Source organism: Lissotriton vulgaris, chromosome 2_2, assembly GCF_964263255.1.
Source record: "Lissotriton vulgaris chromosome 2_2, aLisVul1.2, whole genome shotgun sequence".
NCBI classification, from domain to species: Eukaryota; Metazoa; Chordata; class Amphibia; order Caudata; family Salamandridae; genus Lissotriton; species Lissotriton vulgaris.
The window spans coordinates 310,309,380-310,328,779 of record NC_141688.1 but is presented as its reverse complement, the minus strand read 5'-3'; the positions used below and the strand labels follow the sequence as shown (position 1 = coordinate 310,328,779).

The window sequence follows — 19,400 nt, the reverse complement described above, 5'->3', positions numbered from 1 at the left end:
CTCTGTGGGAGATGAGTGGTTCAGGGATCCTTCTGTGGAAGATGAGCGGTTCAGGGATCCTTCTGTGGGAGATGAGATGATCAGGGGTCCCTCTGTGGGAGATGAGCGGTTCAGAGATCCCTCTGTGGGAGATGAGAGGTTCAGAGATCCCTCTGTGGGAGATGAACGGATCCTTCTGTGGGAGATGAACAGAGATCTGTAGGAGGCTGGACATGCAGGGATCCCTCTGTGGGAGATGAACGGATCCTTCTGTGGGAGATGAGAGGTTCAGAGATCCTTCTGTGGGAGATGAGAGGATCAGGGGTCCCTCTGTGGGAGATGAGCGGTTCAGGGATCCTTCTGTGGGAGATGAGGATCAGGGGTCCCTCTGTGGGAGATGAGCAGTTCAGGGATCCTTCTGTGGGAGATGAGCGGATCCTTCTGTGGAAGATGAACAGATCTGTAGGAGGCTGGACATGCAGGGATCCCTTTGTGGTAGATGAGCGGTGCAGGGATCCCTCTGTTGGAGATGAGTGAGTCAGAAATCCTTCTGTGGGAGATGAGGATCAGGGGTCCCTCTGTGGGAGATGAGCGGTTCAGGGATCCTTCTGTGGGAGATGAGATGATCAGGGCTCCCTCTGTGGGAGATGAGCGGTTCAGGGATCCTTCTGTGGGAGATGAGATGATCAGGGATCCCTCTGCGAGATGAACGGATCCTTCTGTGGGAGATGAACAGAGATCTGTAGGAGTCTGGACATGCAGGGATCCCTGTGTGGAAGATGAATGAAGGTCTGCAGGAGGCTGGACATTCATGTATTCCTCTGTGGGAGATGAAGGGAGATTTGTAGGGTGCTGGACGAGCAGGGATCCCTCTGTGGGAGATGAAGGGAGAACTGCAGGAGGCTGGACGTGCAGGGATCCCTCTGTGGGAGATGAAGGGAGATCTGCAGTAGGCTGGACGTGCAGGGATCCCTCTGTGGGAGATAAACGGAGGTCTGCAAGAGGCTGTACATGCACGGATCTCTCTGTGGGAGATCAAGAGAGGTCTGCAGGAGGCTGGACGTGCAGGGATCCCTCTGTGGGAGATGAATGAAGGTCTGCAGGAGGCTGGACGTGCAGGGATCCCTCTGTGGGAGATGAATGAAGGTCTGTAGGAGGCTGGACATACAGGGATCCCTCTGGGAGATGAATGAAGGTCTGCAGGAGGCTGGACATACAGGGATCCCTCTGGGAGATGAATGAATGTCTGCAGGAGGCTGGACATGCAGGGATCCCTCTGTGGGAGATGAATGAAGGTCTGTAGGAGGCGGACGTGTAGGCTGAAGCTGGAGCTCTTGTGAAGACCTGTGAGTCTTGTGGTAGCTACCAACACTCCATCCTTTACTTGAGATTTCTCAGTTTTCTGCCCTAAACGTTATAATTTTGTAAAGCTTGTTTTATTGGAAAGTTTTTCATATTCAGTGGACGAGCAACGTAAGCTTTTATGATTCAACTGCTTTAGGCAAATGTGACATTGCTCGTGAGAGAGATCTATTTTTCTTATGTTTTTTATGTCCCTGTGTTTGAATGCTTGGGTCTCACTGGTTCACATAGGTGACCTTGTATGAGAGGTTGGCTTGCTGTTCTTGAAGGCATAGGTAGAATGTACTGGCGCGCCATGTGACCACAATTCATGGTCAGATTAGCACCCTGTGTTGTAGTGTGACTGATCATCAAAGTAGTTGTGTTCAGGTTTGATTGTGCTTCCCATTTTATTTTGGCATGTGCTTAGTGGCGCCTTGGTTGGGCAAACGTTTTACGCTTATCTTGTGCATTTGACCACCCTTCCTTTTGGGACGTACCGTGTGGGACAGGCCTCCTTTTGGTGTGGTGCCCATACCATGTTCTTTCACCGCAGTTGCTGGTGTTTTGACTTGGGCACTGTTACATCACTAACCGGCCTCTTGGCGCATGTGCTCTGCACATTAAAATATGTGTTTGCCCTATTGCTGTAGTTTGATTTTCAGTCAATGTACTGCACTGGAGCAGAGTTAAATGTTCTATGTGGAACGCAGGGAAGATTTCAGCCACATACTAGGACGGTGGACCTGACTTTCGAAGACTACCTATAATTTATAAACCTCTTTTAATGACCTATTTGACCTCAAACCTGAAGGTCTTGATCTTCATATGAGGCCATCATGGTTCTGTGTAAGTGTTCCCATTAATGGGTGTCTTATCCGCACCAGTGAAAACTGCCTCTGTCACCTGAAGAGGTTGGAGGAGTGACCTTGAATCAGAGGCGAAGTAGATTAAATATTAACCACTCGCCTGGCAGCCTTTGGTACTACAAAGTGGTGAAAGGCGGAGACAGCTCTGGTAGAAGCAAAACGTTATCTCATGAATGTGAAGGGCAGGATGAGCGAGGCTGACCGTTGGGGCTCCTGGAGTGGCACCGAGCAGCACGAAGGATATATATGGTGCTGCCTGTTTGTCCGGGGCGCCGGGTTAGGGTTCTGTCCGTACTGGTCCCATAGGGGAGGAATTGCCTCCAGATAGGTCCACCAGTGGTTGGTCCCCTGAGCCCCCCTACAGGGTCCAAAGGCTACTGAGATCTTGAAATGTGTCACCATGGGTGAGTTCAGGTCGGAAGAGGTTTAGATCACCAAGGGGGTTCCTCAGGGATCCTGTCTGAGCCCGACCCTGTTTAATACCTATGTGACCCCCTTGGCAGATATAACCAGAGCCTTTGGTTTCTGTCCAGTGTCCTATGCTGACGATACGCAGCTGCTTTTTCCCTTCAAACAACTAACACCGGAGATTATACAATCTTTCTCCGAGGGGATGAAGGCAGTAGCTCGGTGGATGTCTTCCAACTTTCTTCAATGTAATGTTGGTAACACAGAGGTGATGCTTTTCGGTGAAGCCATGGTCCAGTGGTCCCCTGATTGGTGGCCACTTGACTTAGGCCCAGTCCCTGAACCCAAGCTAATAATCAAGAACCTGGGGGTACGATTGGAACCGGAGTTGACTATGAAACAACATAGCAACAGCATTGTGGGATCTTCTTTCCACATGATAGGTCTCCTTCGTAGGATATTCCCTTTCCTCCCTGACTCCTACAGAAGAACTTTGGTTCAGGCTCTAGTAATCAGCCGTCTTGATTATTGCAATGGTCTCCTGGCAGGTGCAAATGAAAAGGTACTAGATCGTTTGCAAGTAGTGCAGAATACAGCAGCTAGGCTGGTTCTTAATGCCCCCCCCCCAGATCTCCATTCAAACCTCTGTTGAATAAACTTCACTGGTTGTCCATACGCCAACGAGTGAAGTTTAAGACCTGTTGTATTATACATAAAGGTCTACACGATCTAGGACCGGAATATCTGGCAAGAAAATTTGTACCATATGTTCCTACCCGCACCCTTAGGTCTAGCGAACAGTTGCTACTGAGTGTACCCAAGATCAGTAGAACTAGACTGGGTGGTAAGGCCCTGTCTGTGGTAGGTCCCAATTTGTGGAACGCGCTCCCACTCTTACTGAGACAATGCCCCAACCATCTCCTTTTTAGGAAGCAATTGAAAACTTTCTTGTTTAGTCACTACTAGCTAAGCAAATCTCTATTCTGGAACTAGGTAATAGTTGTAGCGAGCTTTATAATTTCAATGCTACTACCTCCAGCCCCTCATGCCGGCTGTCTCAAGCACGGATATACTCCTACGGGAGTCTATTCCTAGCGCTATAAAAACCTGCAAATAAATAAATAAATAAAAGGCTCACGAACGTCCCTGCCTAAGAGTGTCTGTTGTGAACCGAGGAGGCGACCAGGCAGACCTACAGTAAACCCTCTGCTCCTACGGTTTTACTATGTCTCCAGGCCCTTTGCTTCTGGGAATCAGAACACGGTTGGATGTTGGACTGTGGCCACTCCAGGGTCGCGCCAGTGCCCAGCCGCATTCCTCTAAACTCCCGACCCCATGCTCCATTACTGTGGCTCTTACAGGGTCATCTACTGACTAAGGAAAGAACACTTCAAAAGCAAGTGATGCATTGAACTGTTTAATTGACTCTGTAGTTGTAAGGCTGGGTTGGAGGGGCAGGTATGATTGGTCACCAGGCTGCCCCTCCGTCACTTAAGGGAGTTATAGAGAGAGCAGGTGGTGGCTGTGTATCGAAAGTAGAGAATCTATCTCTGCTGCTAAAATTTCCATGTACCTATATCAGGCTCTTACCCACAGACTGGAGAGCAGTGCAATCCAGAGGGTAACTCTGCGTGCGGTATGCAGAACCTGGGAGTAGGGACCCTCCGGACTGAAGCTTTGTGTCCCTGGGGCGCCTCCTCAGGAGTAGGGACCCTCCGTCTTGAAGCATTGTGCCCCTGCGGTGTGCCCCTGCGGCACGTCCTCAGGAGTAGGGATCCTCCGTCTTGAAGCATTGTGCCCCTACGTGCCTCCTCAGGAGTAGGTACCATCCGGCCTGAAGCATTGTGCCCCTGGGGAGCATCTTCTGGAGTAGGGACCCTCCGGCGTGAAGCATTGTGCCCTTGGGGTGCCTCATCGGGAGTGGGGACCCCCCAGCGTGAAGCATTGTGCTCCTGGGGCGCCTCCTCTGGAGTAGGGACCCTCCGGTGTGAAGCATTGTGCCCCTGGGGCACCTCCTTGGAGTAGGGACCCTCCGGCGTGAAGCATTGTGCCCCTGGGGTACCTCTTCTGGGGCAGGCACCCTCCGGTGTGAAGCATTGTGCCCCTGGGGCACCTCCTTGGAGTAGGGACCCTCCGGATTGAAGCATTGTGCCCCTGGGACGGCTCCTCGGAGTAGGGACCCTCCGGCCTGAAGTATTGTGTCCCTGTGGGCGCATCCTCAGGAGTAGGGACCCTCCGGCGTGAAGCATTGTGCCCCTGGGGTACCTCCTCAGAGTAGGGACCCTCCGATCTGAAGCCTTGTGCCCCTGGGGCACCTCCTCGGGAGTAGGGATCCCTCAGCGTGAAGCATTGTGCCCCTGGGGCGCCTCCTCGGGAGTAGGGACCCTCCGGCGTGAAGCATTGTTTGCCTGGGGTACCTCCTCTGGGGTAGGGACCGTCTGGCGTGAAGCTTTGGGCCACTGGGGCGCCGCCTCTGGAGTAGGGACCGTCCAGCGTGAAGCATTGTGCCCCTGGGGTACCTCCTGGGGAGTAGGTACCCTCTGGCGAGAAGCATTGTGCCCCTGGGGTGCCTCCTAGTAGGGACCCCCCAGCGTGAAGCATTGTGCCCCTGGGGCACCTCCTCAGAGTAGGGACCCTCCGATCTGAAGCCTTGTGCCCCTGGGGCACCTCCTCGGGAGTAGGGATCCCTCAGCGTGAAGCATTGTGCCCCTTGGGGCGCCTCCTCGGGAGTAGGGACCCTCCGGCGTGAAGCATTGTGCCCCTGGGGTGGCTCCTCGATGTAGGGACCCTCCGGCGTGAAGCATTGTGCCCCTAAGGCGCCTCCTCTGGAGTAGGGACCCTCCGGCGTGAAGCATTGTGCCCCTGGGGCGGCTCCGCAGAGTAGGGACCCTCCGGTCTGAAGCGTTGTGCCCCTGGGGCGCCTCCTCGGGAGTAGGGACCCCCAGCATGAAGCATTGTGCCCCTGGGGTGCCTCCTTGGGAGTAGGGACCCCCCAGCGTGAAGCATTGCGCCCCTGGGGCGCCTCCTCAGGAGTAGGGACCCTCCGGCGTGAAGCATTGTGCCCCTGGCGTGGCTCCTCGATGTAGGGACCATCCGCCGTGAAGCATTGTGCCTCTAGGGCGCCTCCTCGGGAGTAGGGACCCTGAGGGTGAAGCATTGTGCCCCTGGGGAGCCTCCTCTGGAGTAGGGATCCCCCCCAGTGTGAAGCATTGTGCCTCCTCTGGAGTAGGGACCCTCCGGCCTGAAGCCTTGTGCCCCTGGAGCGCCTCCTCAGGAGTAGGGATCCCTCCAGTGTGAAGCATTGTGCCCCTGGGGCGCCTCCTCGGGAGTAGGGACCCTCCGGCCTGAAGCATTGTGCCCCTGGGGCGCCTCCTCGGCAGTAGAAATCCCCCCAGTGTGAAGCCTTGTGCCCCTGGGGCGCCTCCTCGGGAGTAGGGATCCCCCAGTGTGAAGCATTGTGCCCCTGGGGCACCTCCTCGGAGTAGGGACCCTCCGTCTTGAAGCATTGTGCCCCTGGGGTGCCTCCTCAGGAGTAGGGATCGTCCGGCCTGAAGCCTTGTGCCCCTGGGGCACCTCCTCGGGAGTAGGGAACCCCCAGCGTGAAGCATTGTGCCCCTGGGGTGCCTCCTCGGGAGTAGGGACCCCCCAGCGTGAAGCATTGTGCCTTTGGGGCGCCTCCTCGGGAGTAGGGACCCTGAGGGTGAAGTATTGTGCCCCTGGGGCGCCTCCTCGGGAGTAGGAACCCTCCGTCTTGAAGCATTGTGCCCCTGGGGTGCCTCATCTGGAGTAGGGACCCTCCGGCCAGAAGCCTTGTGCCCCTGTGGCGCCTCCTCGTTTGTAGGGACCCTCTGTCTTGAAGCATTGTGCCTCCTCGGGAGTAGAGACCCTCCGGCCTGAAGCCTTGTGCCCCTGGGGCGCCTCCTCTGGAGTAGGAACCCTCCGGCATGAAGCATTGTGGCCCTGGGGCGCCTCTTTGGGAGTAGGGACCCTCCGTCTTGAAGCTTTGTGCCTCTGGGGCGCCTCCTCGGGAGTAGGGATCCTCCGTTGTGATGCATTGTGACCCTGGGGCACCTACTCAGGAGTAGGGACCCTCCGGTCTGAAGCATTGTGCCCCTGTGGTGCCTCCTCGGGAGTAGGGACTCTCCGGCCTGAATCCTTCTGCCCCTGGGGCACCTCCTTGGGAGTAGGGACCCCCGAGCGTGAAGCATTGTGCCTCTGGGGCGCCTCCTTGGGAGTAGGCACCCCAGCGTGAAGCATTGTGCCCCTGGGGCGCCTCCTCGGTAGTAGGGACCCCTCCACCGTGAAGTTTTAAGGCACCTCTCTGCTGACCTGTTCCCAGACCATGAGGCCGTCTTGGTAACAAAAGCTTGTTTTTCCTTTTAATTCCCTAGGAAAACTGATAAACTTTTGTTTAAAGTTATAAGAAGTTAGCAGCTAGAGCTCTAAACGTGCACGTTAAAGTTCATGATAAAACCGCTTACTGCCACTCTGGTGGTAACTGTGCCCAGTGCTGCTGCTACAGCGCGGCTCCAAAAATTATTTCTAATCATTACTCACCATTTCCCTGAAACCTTTGAACACTCAAAACATGCACCAGTGGGGCACATAACATTGCACATTCACCCTGTTCACTTACACTTGGCTTCAAGGCTTCTGGTGAATCGCAATGGAGAAATGCTGTAACATTTGGTGGAGGGTCTAAAACCTATTTAATATTTACACTAAAAGTTAAAAAAACAGTTTACCATGGTTTCATATTAAACACTTATATTCAGACACACCACCATAATAGCAATGCCTCTGCTAGAACGAAAATTAGGCGTTGGAAGAAACAAAGACCAGCTATTAATTCTTCATTTCTCTAATTTTTATTCACAGAAATCTTTTAGTATGTCTGACATTACGCATTTATTGATTCTTTATTCAGTAATTCTTAAACTTTATTTCAAAAACATGATCATTTTATAAAGAGCTCAGAAAATCGCTTTATTATAGAATTCAGTAAAGTTTTAGCAAAGAACAGATAGTTCCAAATTCAGTCTCTCCTAACATCCCTGACTAACACCCTCATCTTATCCTAACAGTCCTGCAAAGCAAACAAATAAAATTCTTACATCCAGGAATCGGTCAGCAAACGGGCAGCATCTCCGATAGAAATGGAAAAAGCGACCCCAACCTTACAAGTCCAGGGGTTTTTATACCCTAATTCTCAACCTAATCTATCTAGAAAAGTAACTAACATCACCATCTTGTGTTCTGATTGGATAAATTCGGGTGGATGTGCACTTCCACGCCATTACAGCATTTGTTATTCACATGATTCAGCTAATATTATAAACGTCTATTGTTTAGGCAGTCCGTTGCCTAGGCACATTGTATTTCGGCAACATTACCCTTCTTTCCCATGGCTTGGATATGCACTCGTTCATGCTTGGCACCCATCCTAGGTTCCGGGTGTTGCAACCTTGAACTTCTCTCTCAAGCACAGTCAGCTCACTTGCGCTGGCAGAAATCTTTGGCGCGCCTGCGCAGACCAATACCCACTCGCAGTAGCTTAGAGCGGCCATTTTCTCACTAGGCCTCACAGGCCACATTCGGAACTATCATAGAAGCAAACATAAATCCATGTTAATTTTAATAAGGAAACACATTCTGTTTACCTCCCCCCATGCTTATGTTTCCCATTAGTCATTACCTAGCAATATGCCACACAAATGCGTTTTATACTTACATACCCAACCCTATCCTTTCACAAAACATATACAAAAGCACATTTAAATAGCATTTTATTTATACTAAAGCTATGCATTAGTCCGCAACACAACAACAATACATTATTAGTTAGTATTATTGCAAAATATAAGCAGAATTAGTATTCCCCGTGTGTAATTAAAAAACAAAAAACAAAAATAACGTGTGCATCTTATTCTATGGTTGATTAATTTCACAAAACATGCAATTAGTAAACGTTATAGTTATGGGACATTGATCTCATGAGGGGTACACAAAATTTTGTGTTTGCCACCTCGCTCCATCACTGCCTTCAGTTATCACATGTTCACACAGGTGCCACTCACAGACGCACATCACACGAGGCCTCTGCTTCCAGCCTTTTTTAAACAACATATATTTGCCTACTGGGACTTGAGTTTGTTTGAATCTATATTAACATTTGCTTCATAGCCAGCAGAGAGTCGTCGGACATAAAGGACGCTGGCTTATGACCTGGTGCCACGTGGCAGCCGCTGGGCACACCTGCACGGGGCTGCCCATGGTGTACCTTGTTTGAGGCGGATTCACGCAAACAAACAGAAAAGTTCTTGAAATGTGGTCCTGTTTAGCCCCATTTGTATCTGTAAAGAGTCTGACTTTCATTGGCAGTACGGAAAGGGTATTCATACTCTGTTTTCAACGGTAGGAAACCAGCGCAGAGGAAGATGCAATGACTTGTAGATGACTTGGATTTTGTGACTTATGCTCAAAAAATGTTGACTTTAGACTGACGTATCCAATTGTTGGCTTTCAGGTTTTATTTTATATATTTCTGTTGCACTTTTACAGGTACCCTTCTGGTATGTCTGTAATGCCCTAACTGCGTCTGGTCTCCCAAAAATTGTTTTCAAAGTAAAATTCTGTTGCATTTTACACAATTGGGTTTTACTGGTTGGTTTCTTGACTCAAGTGTTAGTTTACAACTGTCTCCATCCTTATAGAAACGATAACTACCTAACAAGGGGGTAGGTTACTTCAGTGATTTAATACTCAATCCTTCCCTCCCAAATAATCCGTGTTCCTGCAGGCACCACAGCTGTTAGTTTGTTAAAAAGTGACTGTATTTCACCATGGTACTTTTTGGCTCAGCTTGAGGGGCTCATAGTAGGCGTTGGCAGAATTATTTTCAGCGTAGACAGGATGACCAGTGGATTGGCTCTCTTTTCTCCTCCTTGGTGTAGTGTATTGGTTTGACTTGGGTTGTCTTCAACAGAAGCCTTCTGCCAAGGTATAAGCTGTGTAGTTACACCTGTGAGTGGCAGAGGGGGACATTGGTTTTACTCTAGAACTCTTTAGATGAACTGAGGGACGTATGGATGTAGCCGCTGGCACAGGAGGGGTGGTTCAGAGAAAGAGTTTCCAGTTATTTTGCTATTGTGGGGTGGCACGCTTTTAGGTCGAGCATTCAAGACCTCTTGTATATACTTTAGTGTATACTTATTATATACCTATGTGTATGTACTTTATGGGCTCTGGAGAGCAGCCCTAGGTCTTGTCTGCTTCCGCTCAGGGCCGTTTTCCCGGTTCAACTGTCTCAGGGTTCCTCTCTGTCTCCCCTGCTTTTTAATCTTTATCTTCGCCCGCTCATCCATTCCCTGAAGAGCTGGGACTTCAATTATGCAGATGACCTGCAAATCATCTTCCCTCTTAACACCCCTAACGCAGCTCTCGACTGTCAGGCGGTAATGTTACATATCCAGCAATGGGTGAACCTCAATCAGCTTAAGCTGAATCCAGGGAAGACTGAGCTAATTCTCCTGGGGGTTATCATAGACTCAGAGCTCTCCCTCAAGCCTCAGGTTGGTGCAGTCGTATCCTCGTGTATGTTTCAGCTTCGGAGAGTCAGGAAAGTTTCCCACCTACTCTCGCATGAAGCCCTGATACAAGTTTTAATCGCCCTTGTGCTCTCCCGCCTGGATTTTTCCAACTCCTTGTATCATGGCCTACCGAAATACCTGCTACATAGGCTGCAAGTCGTGCAGAATCAGGCGGCCCGACTAGCCTATAAGACCCCGAAGTGGCAGTCTGCAAAACCACTACTCTGTAAACTCCACTGGTTGCCGGTCGAACAGAGAGCTGCATTTAAGATCGGGTGCCTGACCTACAAAGCTGTGACTGGTATGTCCCCCATCTTTCTGAAGTCCCTAGTGACTCCTTACCGTCCGGCACGCAACCTTCGGTCGTCCCACCGTCAACTTCTGACCGCAGTCCCAATCAAACTCAAAAAATATGGTGGTTGCAGATTTGCTCATCTGGCTCCCAAACTCTGGAACCAGTTGCCGTTATCTTTCAAATCTTCCATGTCTCTGCTGGAATTCAGAAAACTTCCTAAAACCAATCTTTTTACACAGTCTGGCTAGCTCCCCCTCTCTACATCTCTCAGTACCACCCAGCGCCAGGAAACCTATGGTGACAGAGCGCTAGACAAGTCCCTCTTAAGATAAGATAAGATAAGATATTTAACGGTCTTGATCGAAAACGACCAGCAGAGGTCAGTAAAATAACAGAATCACTTTAGCATTCTCTAGATTGCAGTCCATAGAAATTGTATTCCACAAGCACCCATAGACAATATTATTTTCAAATCTTGTATTTTCAGTGATTTGACCATCGAGGGCACTGATTTTATATTAAAAACAGAGCTTTGGACTGTACCATTTTCAGCCGAAAGGCAATATTTCTCTCCATGTGTTCCCATACTTGGCGTGTCACGTAGTTTGGTGCTTACTTTCCATCCATGCTAAAGAACAGTAGATGTTTCTGCACCCAGGCAAATGTACTGCATAGTAAATACATATAAGGTCCCAAAGGCGCTATCGATTACATTGTAAATGCTTGTTGGATACTGGCACTTTGTGGCACAGGTGGCAGGATGCATGGTACCTAGCTATGTACACCTTAATGTTGACAAACTGGCACATGGTTTTAAAGGTATCTTTCTCTTGCAGCGGCCTCCTCTCGCGAAAGACTCTGGGGGTGCCCACAGCGACAAGAGCGAAAGAAGAGCTGGCGGCGGGCAGCAGAGTGTGAGCGGACCCCCACACCCCTGGGCCTACAGGAGACCATTGCAGAGTCCATCTACATCGCCCGACCCCTGGTGCATTGTATCCTCGGCCTGCAGATGCCCTGCTAGGGCACCATGTCAGGGACAGGGGGGGTTCCCTTGCACTGGCGACCAAGCTTGGCACTGGAAACAGCCCAGTCCCACATGCCAGGCTCTTTCCAATCTCCCCACTCACCTTGTCTCTTTCTCTACTTGTTTCAGTTTTCCCTTCTTTCTGTATCTGAAATCTGTCTTAAAGAGGGGGCTAAAGCCACTTAAAAAAAACAAAAAACTGTTTAAACTTTGAAAACAGTTTACACTTTAAATATTAATAGACTTTAGGCTCCCTTTGCCCAACGGGTACAAATCCGTCCCAGCTGATCCCTTTTAGACCGCTTGTAAAACAGTGTGGGGGTCCTTTTTGACATCCAGGGGTCCGAATTTTATTTCATCGAGTTCACTCAGCCATTCCTCTTTCAGCCGCTACGAAGAGCCCTTTGAACCCCTGAGCATTTATTTATTTTATTTATTTTTTGCACTTATAATGCGCGCAGATACCCACAAAGGGTTTCCCGGCGCCAGGACTGAGAGGCCAAAAACACAGAAAGCAACCCGGTCAAAGACCACAATTATTTATTAAAGAGCCAAGTTTTAACGTTTTACTTAAAACTGGCGAGGTTTTCCTCCTTACGTAAGGCTAAGGGAAGGGAGTTCCAGAGGACTGGTCCCAGATGGGAAAAAGACTTTCCCCCCACTCGGGCCAGTTTAAATCTAGGAACCACAAAATTTGCTCCATTTAAAGAACGGAGGTTACGTGCAGGAACGTAGGGCCTAACCAGTTTTTGCAGGTACTTTGGTGCGGTCCCTGCCTTGATCTTAAACATGTAGGTCAACGCTTTGAACCGGACCCGGTTCTCCACTCTGAGCCAGTGCAGGTCCTTAAGGTGCTTCGAGATCCTTGCTGTCCTAGGGATCTTACACAGCAGCCTGGCTGCGGAGTTCTGGACAAGCTGAAGCCGCCTAATCACGGCTAAATTGGAACCCAGATATAAGATGTTACCGTAGTCAAGCCTAGATGTAATCAGTGCATTGACTACGGTCTTCTGGGTATCCACAGGCAGCATCCAGATGATCTTCCGCAGCCATTTGAGGATAGTGAAGCACGTACCAGCCACTTTATTGACCTGCTGTTTCATCGATAAAGAATCATCGATGCACACCCCTAAATTTCTGACCTGGGTAGCCGGGATGGGAAAAGCACCCAAGGATGGCGGCCAATGGGTATCCTGCCACAGATCTCTCTTTTTACCTAGGAGAAGAATCTCCGTCTTCTCCCCATTGAGCTTCAGCTGGTTCGTTGACATCCAGCTGAAGACTTCGTGAAGACCTAGTTTCAGCGCAGAGGGGGATGAAGGCTTTGAGTTGGTAAGAGAAAAGATAATCTGCGAATCATCCGCATAGGTCATAAGTTCTAGACCTATGCGGGATCGGCATAGGTCATAAGTTCTAGACCTATGCTAGATCGGCGAGAGGGCGGAGATACAGGTTAAAAAATAGCGGACTCAAAATTGAGCCCTGAGGCACGCCATGGGGTGAGAAAAAGGTGTCTGACTGAGCTTGCGAGGACGAGATCTGAAACGTCCGGTTGCTCAAGTAGGACCCAATCCAGTCCAGCGCTTTCCCTCAGACACCATCCTCACTCAGCCTGGTAAGCAGTCTGTTGTGTGAGATGGTGTCGAAGGCTGCGCTTAGATCAAGCAAGACAAGAGCAACCGTTTGCCCCTCGTCCAAGAGACCCCAGATCTTCTCGGTGACTCCCAAGAGGGCGGATCGGTGGAATGGCCCGCCCTAAAACCTGACTGGGAAAAATGGAGTAAGTTGTTATTCTCCGTATATGTTGAGAGTACACCGTGAATGTGCTTCTCCAAGATTTTTGAGAAAGCAGACAACAGGGATATCGGGCGGTAATTGGCCAGCACCTCGGGATCAGCAGCCGGCTTTTTCAATAGAGGGCTGACCATGGCGTGCTTCCAGGCCGCTGGGACAGTTGCCAGATGAATGGAGGCATTTAATGTCTCAGCAATAATCCCCAGAGCTGAGTCATCCAGTTGGCTCAGAATGCTAATAGGGAGAGGGTCGCAGGGAGAGCCCGACTTAATGGAAGCAGCTAAGGATTTCAGGGTGTCCAAGGAGATGGGTGGCCAAGAGTCAAGCCGATGTCCTGTTGGACTTACAGGAGACGGAACTTCCCTGTCATCCCTCACCGGGGGATTAATATTGGCGATAATGGTCTCAATCTTTTCCACAAAATATGTGGCAAGATCTTGACATTTTTGAGGGGTAAGGGGGGGTGCAGCCGCCATAGAATTAGCTCTGGCTAGTTCTTTGACTGTATTAAAAAGAGTCCGCGCTTTATTGGCGGCAGTGTAGATGGTCTCTGTTACATAGCATGCTTTGGCTCTGGTGCAGGCTGTATGATAGAGATTTCTGGCCTTACGATATGTTTCTTTTTTTAGAGGATCATAATGTTTGCGCCATTTCCGCTCGAGTGCCTTACACTTGGTTTTTTCTAGTTTCAATTCTTCATTGTACCAGGGAGCCGGGGGGCGATGAACATTCCCTCTGCACCTGGTAACAGGCAAACAAGTGTCGACTGCTCTCTCCAGCCAAGTGTGGGCTTCCAGCGCATTTGTTTCCATGTCAACACCCAAAACAGGGGGGTATGTCTTTAATGCATTCTGCAACTCGGTCAGGTCCAACCTTTTCCAATTTCTCATGAAAATCGGAGGCCGAGCAGAGCATGGCAGCTTAGATTCTGTAGGAGTAATACTAAAAAGAGTTAAAAAATGGTCCGACCAACAAATAGGGTCAGTTTTTAACCATTTTAACTCCTGTATGTTGGATATAATGGGATCCAACAAATGCCCAGCTTTATGAGTAGGGCCCTCATTTCGCAGTATCATGTTCAAAGTAGTGAAATCTTCCAAGAGATTGACAACTATGCTATTAGATTTGTCCTCCAAATGGAGATTTAGATCCCCCAATATAGTCAGGTTTTGGGCATTCAAAAAGTAAGGTGAAATGAAATTAACCAAATTCGCAGCCCAAACATTACTGTCTCCAGGAGGGCGATAAATTAAAAAACCAGAAAACATAAAATTTGGGTTCAGTGAAATTTAAAAAAATGCTGCTTCGCATCCGGGAATGTTGACCATTTCAAGGTCACAGTTCAACTCCCTGTTAAAAATCACAGCAATACCCCCTCCTACCTGTCTTTCTCTATCTACTCTAACAATAGCATAGTCAGAGGGCAATGCGGCAGCTACATCGGGACCTGCACCGTCATGCAACCAGGTCTCCATTAAAAATACCGCACATGGTTTTTCTTCAGCTAAGAGGTGGTAAATGTCTGCTTTATGTTGGGGCAGTGACCTACAATTAACAGTGTAGAAAGTGAAAGAGCAGGGATTTTGAACAGAGGTTTGAGTATGTGCCTTAGGATTGCTTAATACCTCTGGGTAGGGCTGAACATTGGATAGGGCAAAAGCACAACAACTGTTACTTTAGGACACTTTCTTTTCCCCTTTCGTGCCCTAACCTTGAGCTCTTGACATTTTTGAGATGTTTGTAAGTGATTCTGTAGACAATCAGAATCATAAAATACCAGGACTAGAAACCCTTTCACCTAAACTGTTACAAAAATATTTTCAAGCTGGGTGGTATTTACCAATCGATTGAAACCAATTCTTACAAATACATTTTTTTTAAATTGCATTTTATATGCACTGTTAAAGGTGTAAATATTATCTTATCTTAAAATTGGGTTCTCTTTACTGGTTTTTCCCTTTTCCCTTCATACATTCTGTCACTGGATGACATTTCACTTTTTATTTTGACATTAAAGTGCCCACTGTCCTTCACCCTCCCATTCTGACTGTTTTTTGTGTGAGAGCGGTACCCTTCCCCACTTCTCTTTTGTACCTATCATCTTTTTTAAAATTATTTTAATTCTGTCGGATGGGGTTCTATCCGTACTGTTTCCTTTAAACCTTACCCTACTCCGCCCCACTCTACCTTTGCAACTCCTCCCCAACACCACAACATTCCCCCACAAGCCCAAACCTATGTTTCCTAACTGGGATTCACAATTAGATACACTTTTTTTTGCAAATCAATATATTTTACCTCTGTTATTTTTGAATTATCTATATTTCTAATTATTTTTTGTACACTAATTTTTAATTTCTTTTACTCTGAAATTTAAATACTGCAGGTCGCTCCTCTAGTATGAGTTTTACTCCGCGTGTCTGCAGTGTATACCGCGCTCTTCATCGTGGCTGTAGTTCTTTGTTTTTCCACAACGTAAACTTCACTGCGTCCCTGAGTGCATCCCTCCTCGCAGGAGACTCTTCCTGGCCCCAGTGTCCTTGCGTATCTTCCACCCCATCTGTTCTCCAGCTGCAACATTATACCCTTCCCCACCAGGAGCCATGCCTTCCCTTAGAGCCCACTCTGCTGCTCTTCAAACTCAGTGTGCCTATCACCTACGAACATGGATTCTAGCTGATGTCTAACCATAGCCTGCAGTGTGCCTCGGTGACCCACCCATACCTCTTCAGCTGTAGTGACCCACCCATACCTCTTCAGCTGTAGTGTCCCAGCCAACCTTGCAGTATGCCTCAGTGACCTACCCATACCTGTTCAACTGTAGTGTCCCATCCAACCCTGCAGTTTGCCTCGGTGACCCACCCATACCTCTTCAGCCAACCCTGTAGTGTGCCTCAGTGACCCACCCATGCCTTTTCAGCTGTAGTGTCTCCATCCAACCCTGCAGTGTGACTCAGTGACCCACCCATACTTCTTCAGCTGTAGTGTCTCCATCTAACCCTGCAGTGTGCCTCAGTGACCCACCCATACCTCTTCAGCTGTAGTGTCCCAGCCAACCTTGGAGTATGCCTCGGTGACCCACCCATACCTCTTCAGCCAACCCTGCAGTATGCGTCCGTGACCCACCCATACCTCTTCAGCCACCCATACCTCTTCAGCCAACCTTGCAGTATGCCTCCGTGACCCACCCATGCCTTTTCAGCTGTAGTGTCTCCATCCAACCCTGCAGTGTGCCTCAGTGACCCACCCATACTTCTTCAGCTGTAGTGTCTCCATCCAACCCTTCAGTACGCCTCGGTGACCCACCCATACCTCTTCAGGTGTAGTGTCTACAGCCTACCCCGCAGTGCGCCTCGGTGACCCACCCATACCTCTTCAGCTGTAGTGTCTACAGCCTACCCTGCAGTAAGCCTCGGTGACCCACCCATACCTCTTCCAGCTGTAGTGTCTACAGCCTACCCCGCAGAAAGCATCGGTGACCCACCCATACCTCTTCAGTTGAAGTGTCTACAGCCTACCCCGCAGAAAGCATCGATGACCCACTCATACCTCTTCAGATGTAGTGTCTACAGCCTACCCCGCAGTGTGCCTCGGTGACCCACCCATACTTCTTCCTGCTGTAGTGTCTCCATCCAACCCTGCAGTGTGCCTCGGTGACCCACCCATGCCTCTTCAGCTGTAGTGTCTCCAGCCAACCCTGCAGTGTGCCTCAGTGACCCACCCATACCTCTCCAGCTTTAGTGTCTACAGCCTACCCCGCAGAAAGCATCGGTGACCCACCCATACCTCTTCAGATGTAGTGTCTACAGCCTACCCCGCAGTGTGCCTCAGTGACCTACCCATGCCTCTTCCAGCTGTAGTGTCTTCCGCCAACCCTGCTGTGTGCCTCGGTGACCCACCCTTACTTCTTCCTGCTGTAGTGTCTCCATCCAACCCTGCAGTGTGCCTCAGCGACCCACCCATACCTCTCCAGCTTTAGTGTTTCCAGCCAACCCTGCAGTATGCCTGTGACCCACCATACCTCTCCAGCTGTAGAGTTTCCAGCCAACCCTGCACTATGCCTCAGTGACCCACCATACCTCTTAAGCTGTAGTGTCTCCAGCCAACCCAGCAGTGTGCCTCAGTGACCCACCATACCTCTTCCAGCTCTAGTGTCTCCAGCCAACTCTACAGTATGCCTCAGTGACCCTCCCATACCTCTCTAGCTGTAGTGTTTCTAGCCAACCCTGCAGTGTGCCTCAGTGACCCACCATACCTCTTAAGCTGTAGGGTCTCCAGCCAACCCTGCAGTCTTCCTCAGTGACCCACCATACCTCTTCCAGCTCTAGTGTCTCCAGCCAACCCTACAGTATGCCTCAGTGACCCACCCATACCTCTCCAGCTGTAGTGTTTCCAACCAACCCTCCAGTGTGCCTCAGTGACCGACCATACCTCTTAAGCTGTAGTGTTTCCAGCCAACCCTGCAGTTTGCCTCAGTGACCCACCATACCTCTCCAGCTGTAGTGTTTCCAGCCAACCCTGCACTATGCCTCAGAAACCACCATACCTCGTAAGCTGTAGTGTCTCCAGCCAACCCTGCAGTTTGCCTCAGTGACCCACCCATACCTCTCCTGCTGTAGTGTTTCCAGCCAACCCTGCAGTGTGCCTCAGTGAGCCACCATACCTCTTCCAGCTCTAGTGTCTCCAGCCACCCCTACAGTATGCCTCAGTGACCCACCCATACCTCACTAGCTGTAGTGTTTCCATCCAACCCTGCAGTTTGCCTCAGTGACCCACCATACCTCTTCCAGCTCTAGTGTCTCCAGCCAACCCTGCAGTATACCTCAGTGACCCACCCATACCTCTTCAGCTGTAGTGTCTCCAGCCAACCCTGCAGTATGCCCCAGTGACCCACCCATACCTCTTCAGCTGTAGTGTCTCCAGCCAACCCTGCAGTGTGCCTCAGTGACCCACCCATACCTCTTCCAGATGGAGTGTCTCCATCCAACCCTGCAGTGTGCCTCAGTGACCCACCCATACCTCTTCCTGCTGGAGTGTCTCCATCCAACCCTGCAATGTGCCTCAGTGACCCACCCATACCGCTTCCAGCTGGAGAGTCTCCATCCAACTCTGCAGTGTGTCTCAGTGACCCACCCATACTTCTTCAGCTGTAGTGTCTACAGCTTACCCAACAGTAAGCCTCGGTGACCCACCCATACCTCTTCCAGCTGGAGTGTCTCCATCCAACCCTGCAGTATGCCTCCGTGCCATCCTCACATCTCCTCCCGCTGCAGTGCCTGCCTCACATCTTCTTCCGTTGCAGTGCCTGCCTCACATCTCCTCCCGCTGCAGTGCCTGCCTCACATCTCCTCCTGTTGCAGTGCCTGCCTCACATCTCCTCCCGCTGCAGTGCCTGCCTCACATCTCCTCCCGCTGCAGTGCCTGCCTCACATCTCCTCCCGCTGCAGTGCCTGCCTCACATCTCCTCCCGCTGCAGTGCCTGCCTCACATCTCCTCCCGCTGCAGTGCCTGCCTCACATCTCCTCCCGCTGCAGTGCCTGCCTCACATCTCCTCCCGCTGCAGTGCCTGCCTCACATCTCCGCCCGCTGCAGTGCCTGCCTCACATCTCCTCCCGCTGCAGTGTCTGCCTCACATCTCCTCCCGCTGCAGTGCCTGCCTCACATCTCCTCCCGCTACAGTGCCTGCCTCACATCTCCTCCCGCTGCAGTGCCTGCCTCACATCTCCTCCCGCTGCAGTGCCTCTCTCACATCTTCTCATCTGCAGTGCCTGCCTCACATCTTCTCCTCTGCAGTGCCTCTCTCACATCTTCTCCTCTGCAGTGCCTGTCTCACATGTCCTCCGGCTGCAGTGCCTGTCTCACATCTTCTCCTCTGCAGTGCCTGCCTCACATGTCCTCCGGCTGCAGTGTCTGCCTCTCCCACTCCCATACACACCCTACGCCCCCATCAGTCACACCTCTTCTGGCAGTGCTTCCAGTCCTCATCATGTCTACTCTACTGTTTGCCACTACTACCCACCTGCACTGCCATCTGTAGTGTTCACCCTTAGCACCCACCTCTAGCTGCAGGGTTTGCCCATGCAGAGTAAGGTTTGCAGTAA

The 19,400-nt window shown here is 50.4% G+C and overlaps 1 protein-coding gene across 1 annotated transcript in view; it reads left to right on the top strand.

Moving 5' to 3' along the window:
• The window catches only part of PEX16 (peroxisomal biogenesis factor 16), a 94,194-nt gene that overhangs the window by 38,317 nt on the left and 36,477 nt on the right, over window positions 1–19,400 (top strand). Inside the window, exon 7 of the mRNA XM_086959646.1 lies at window positions 11,318–11,473. Coding sequence (XP_086815772.1) covers window positions 11,318–11,473 — 156 coding nt within the window. The remainder of the gene's footprint in view (window positions 1–11,317; window positions 11,474–19,400) is intronic.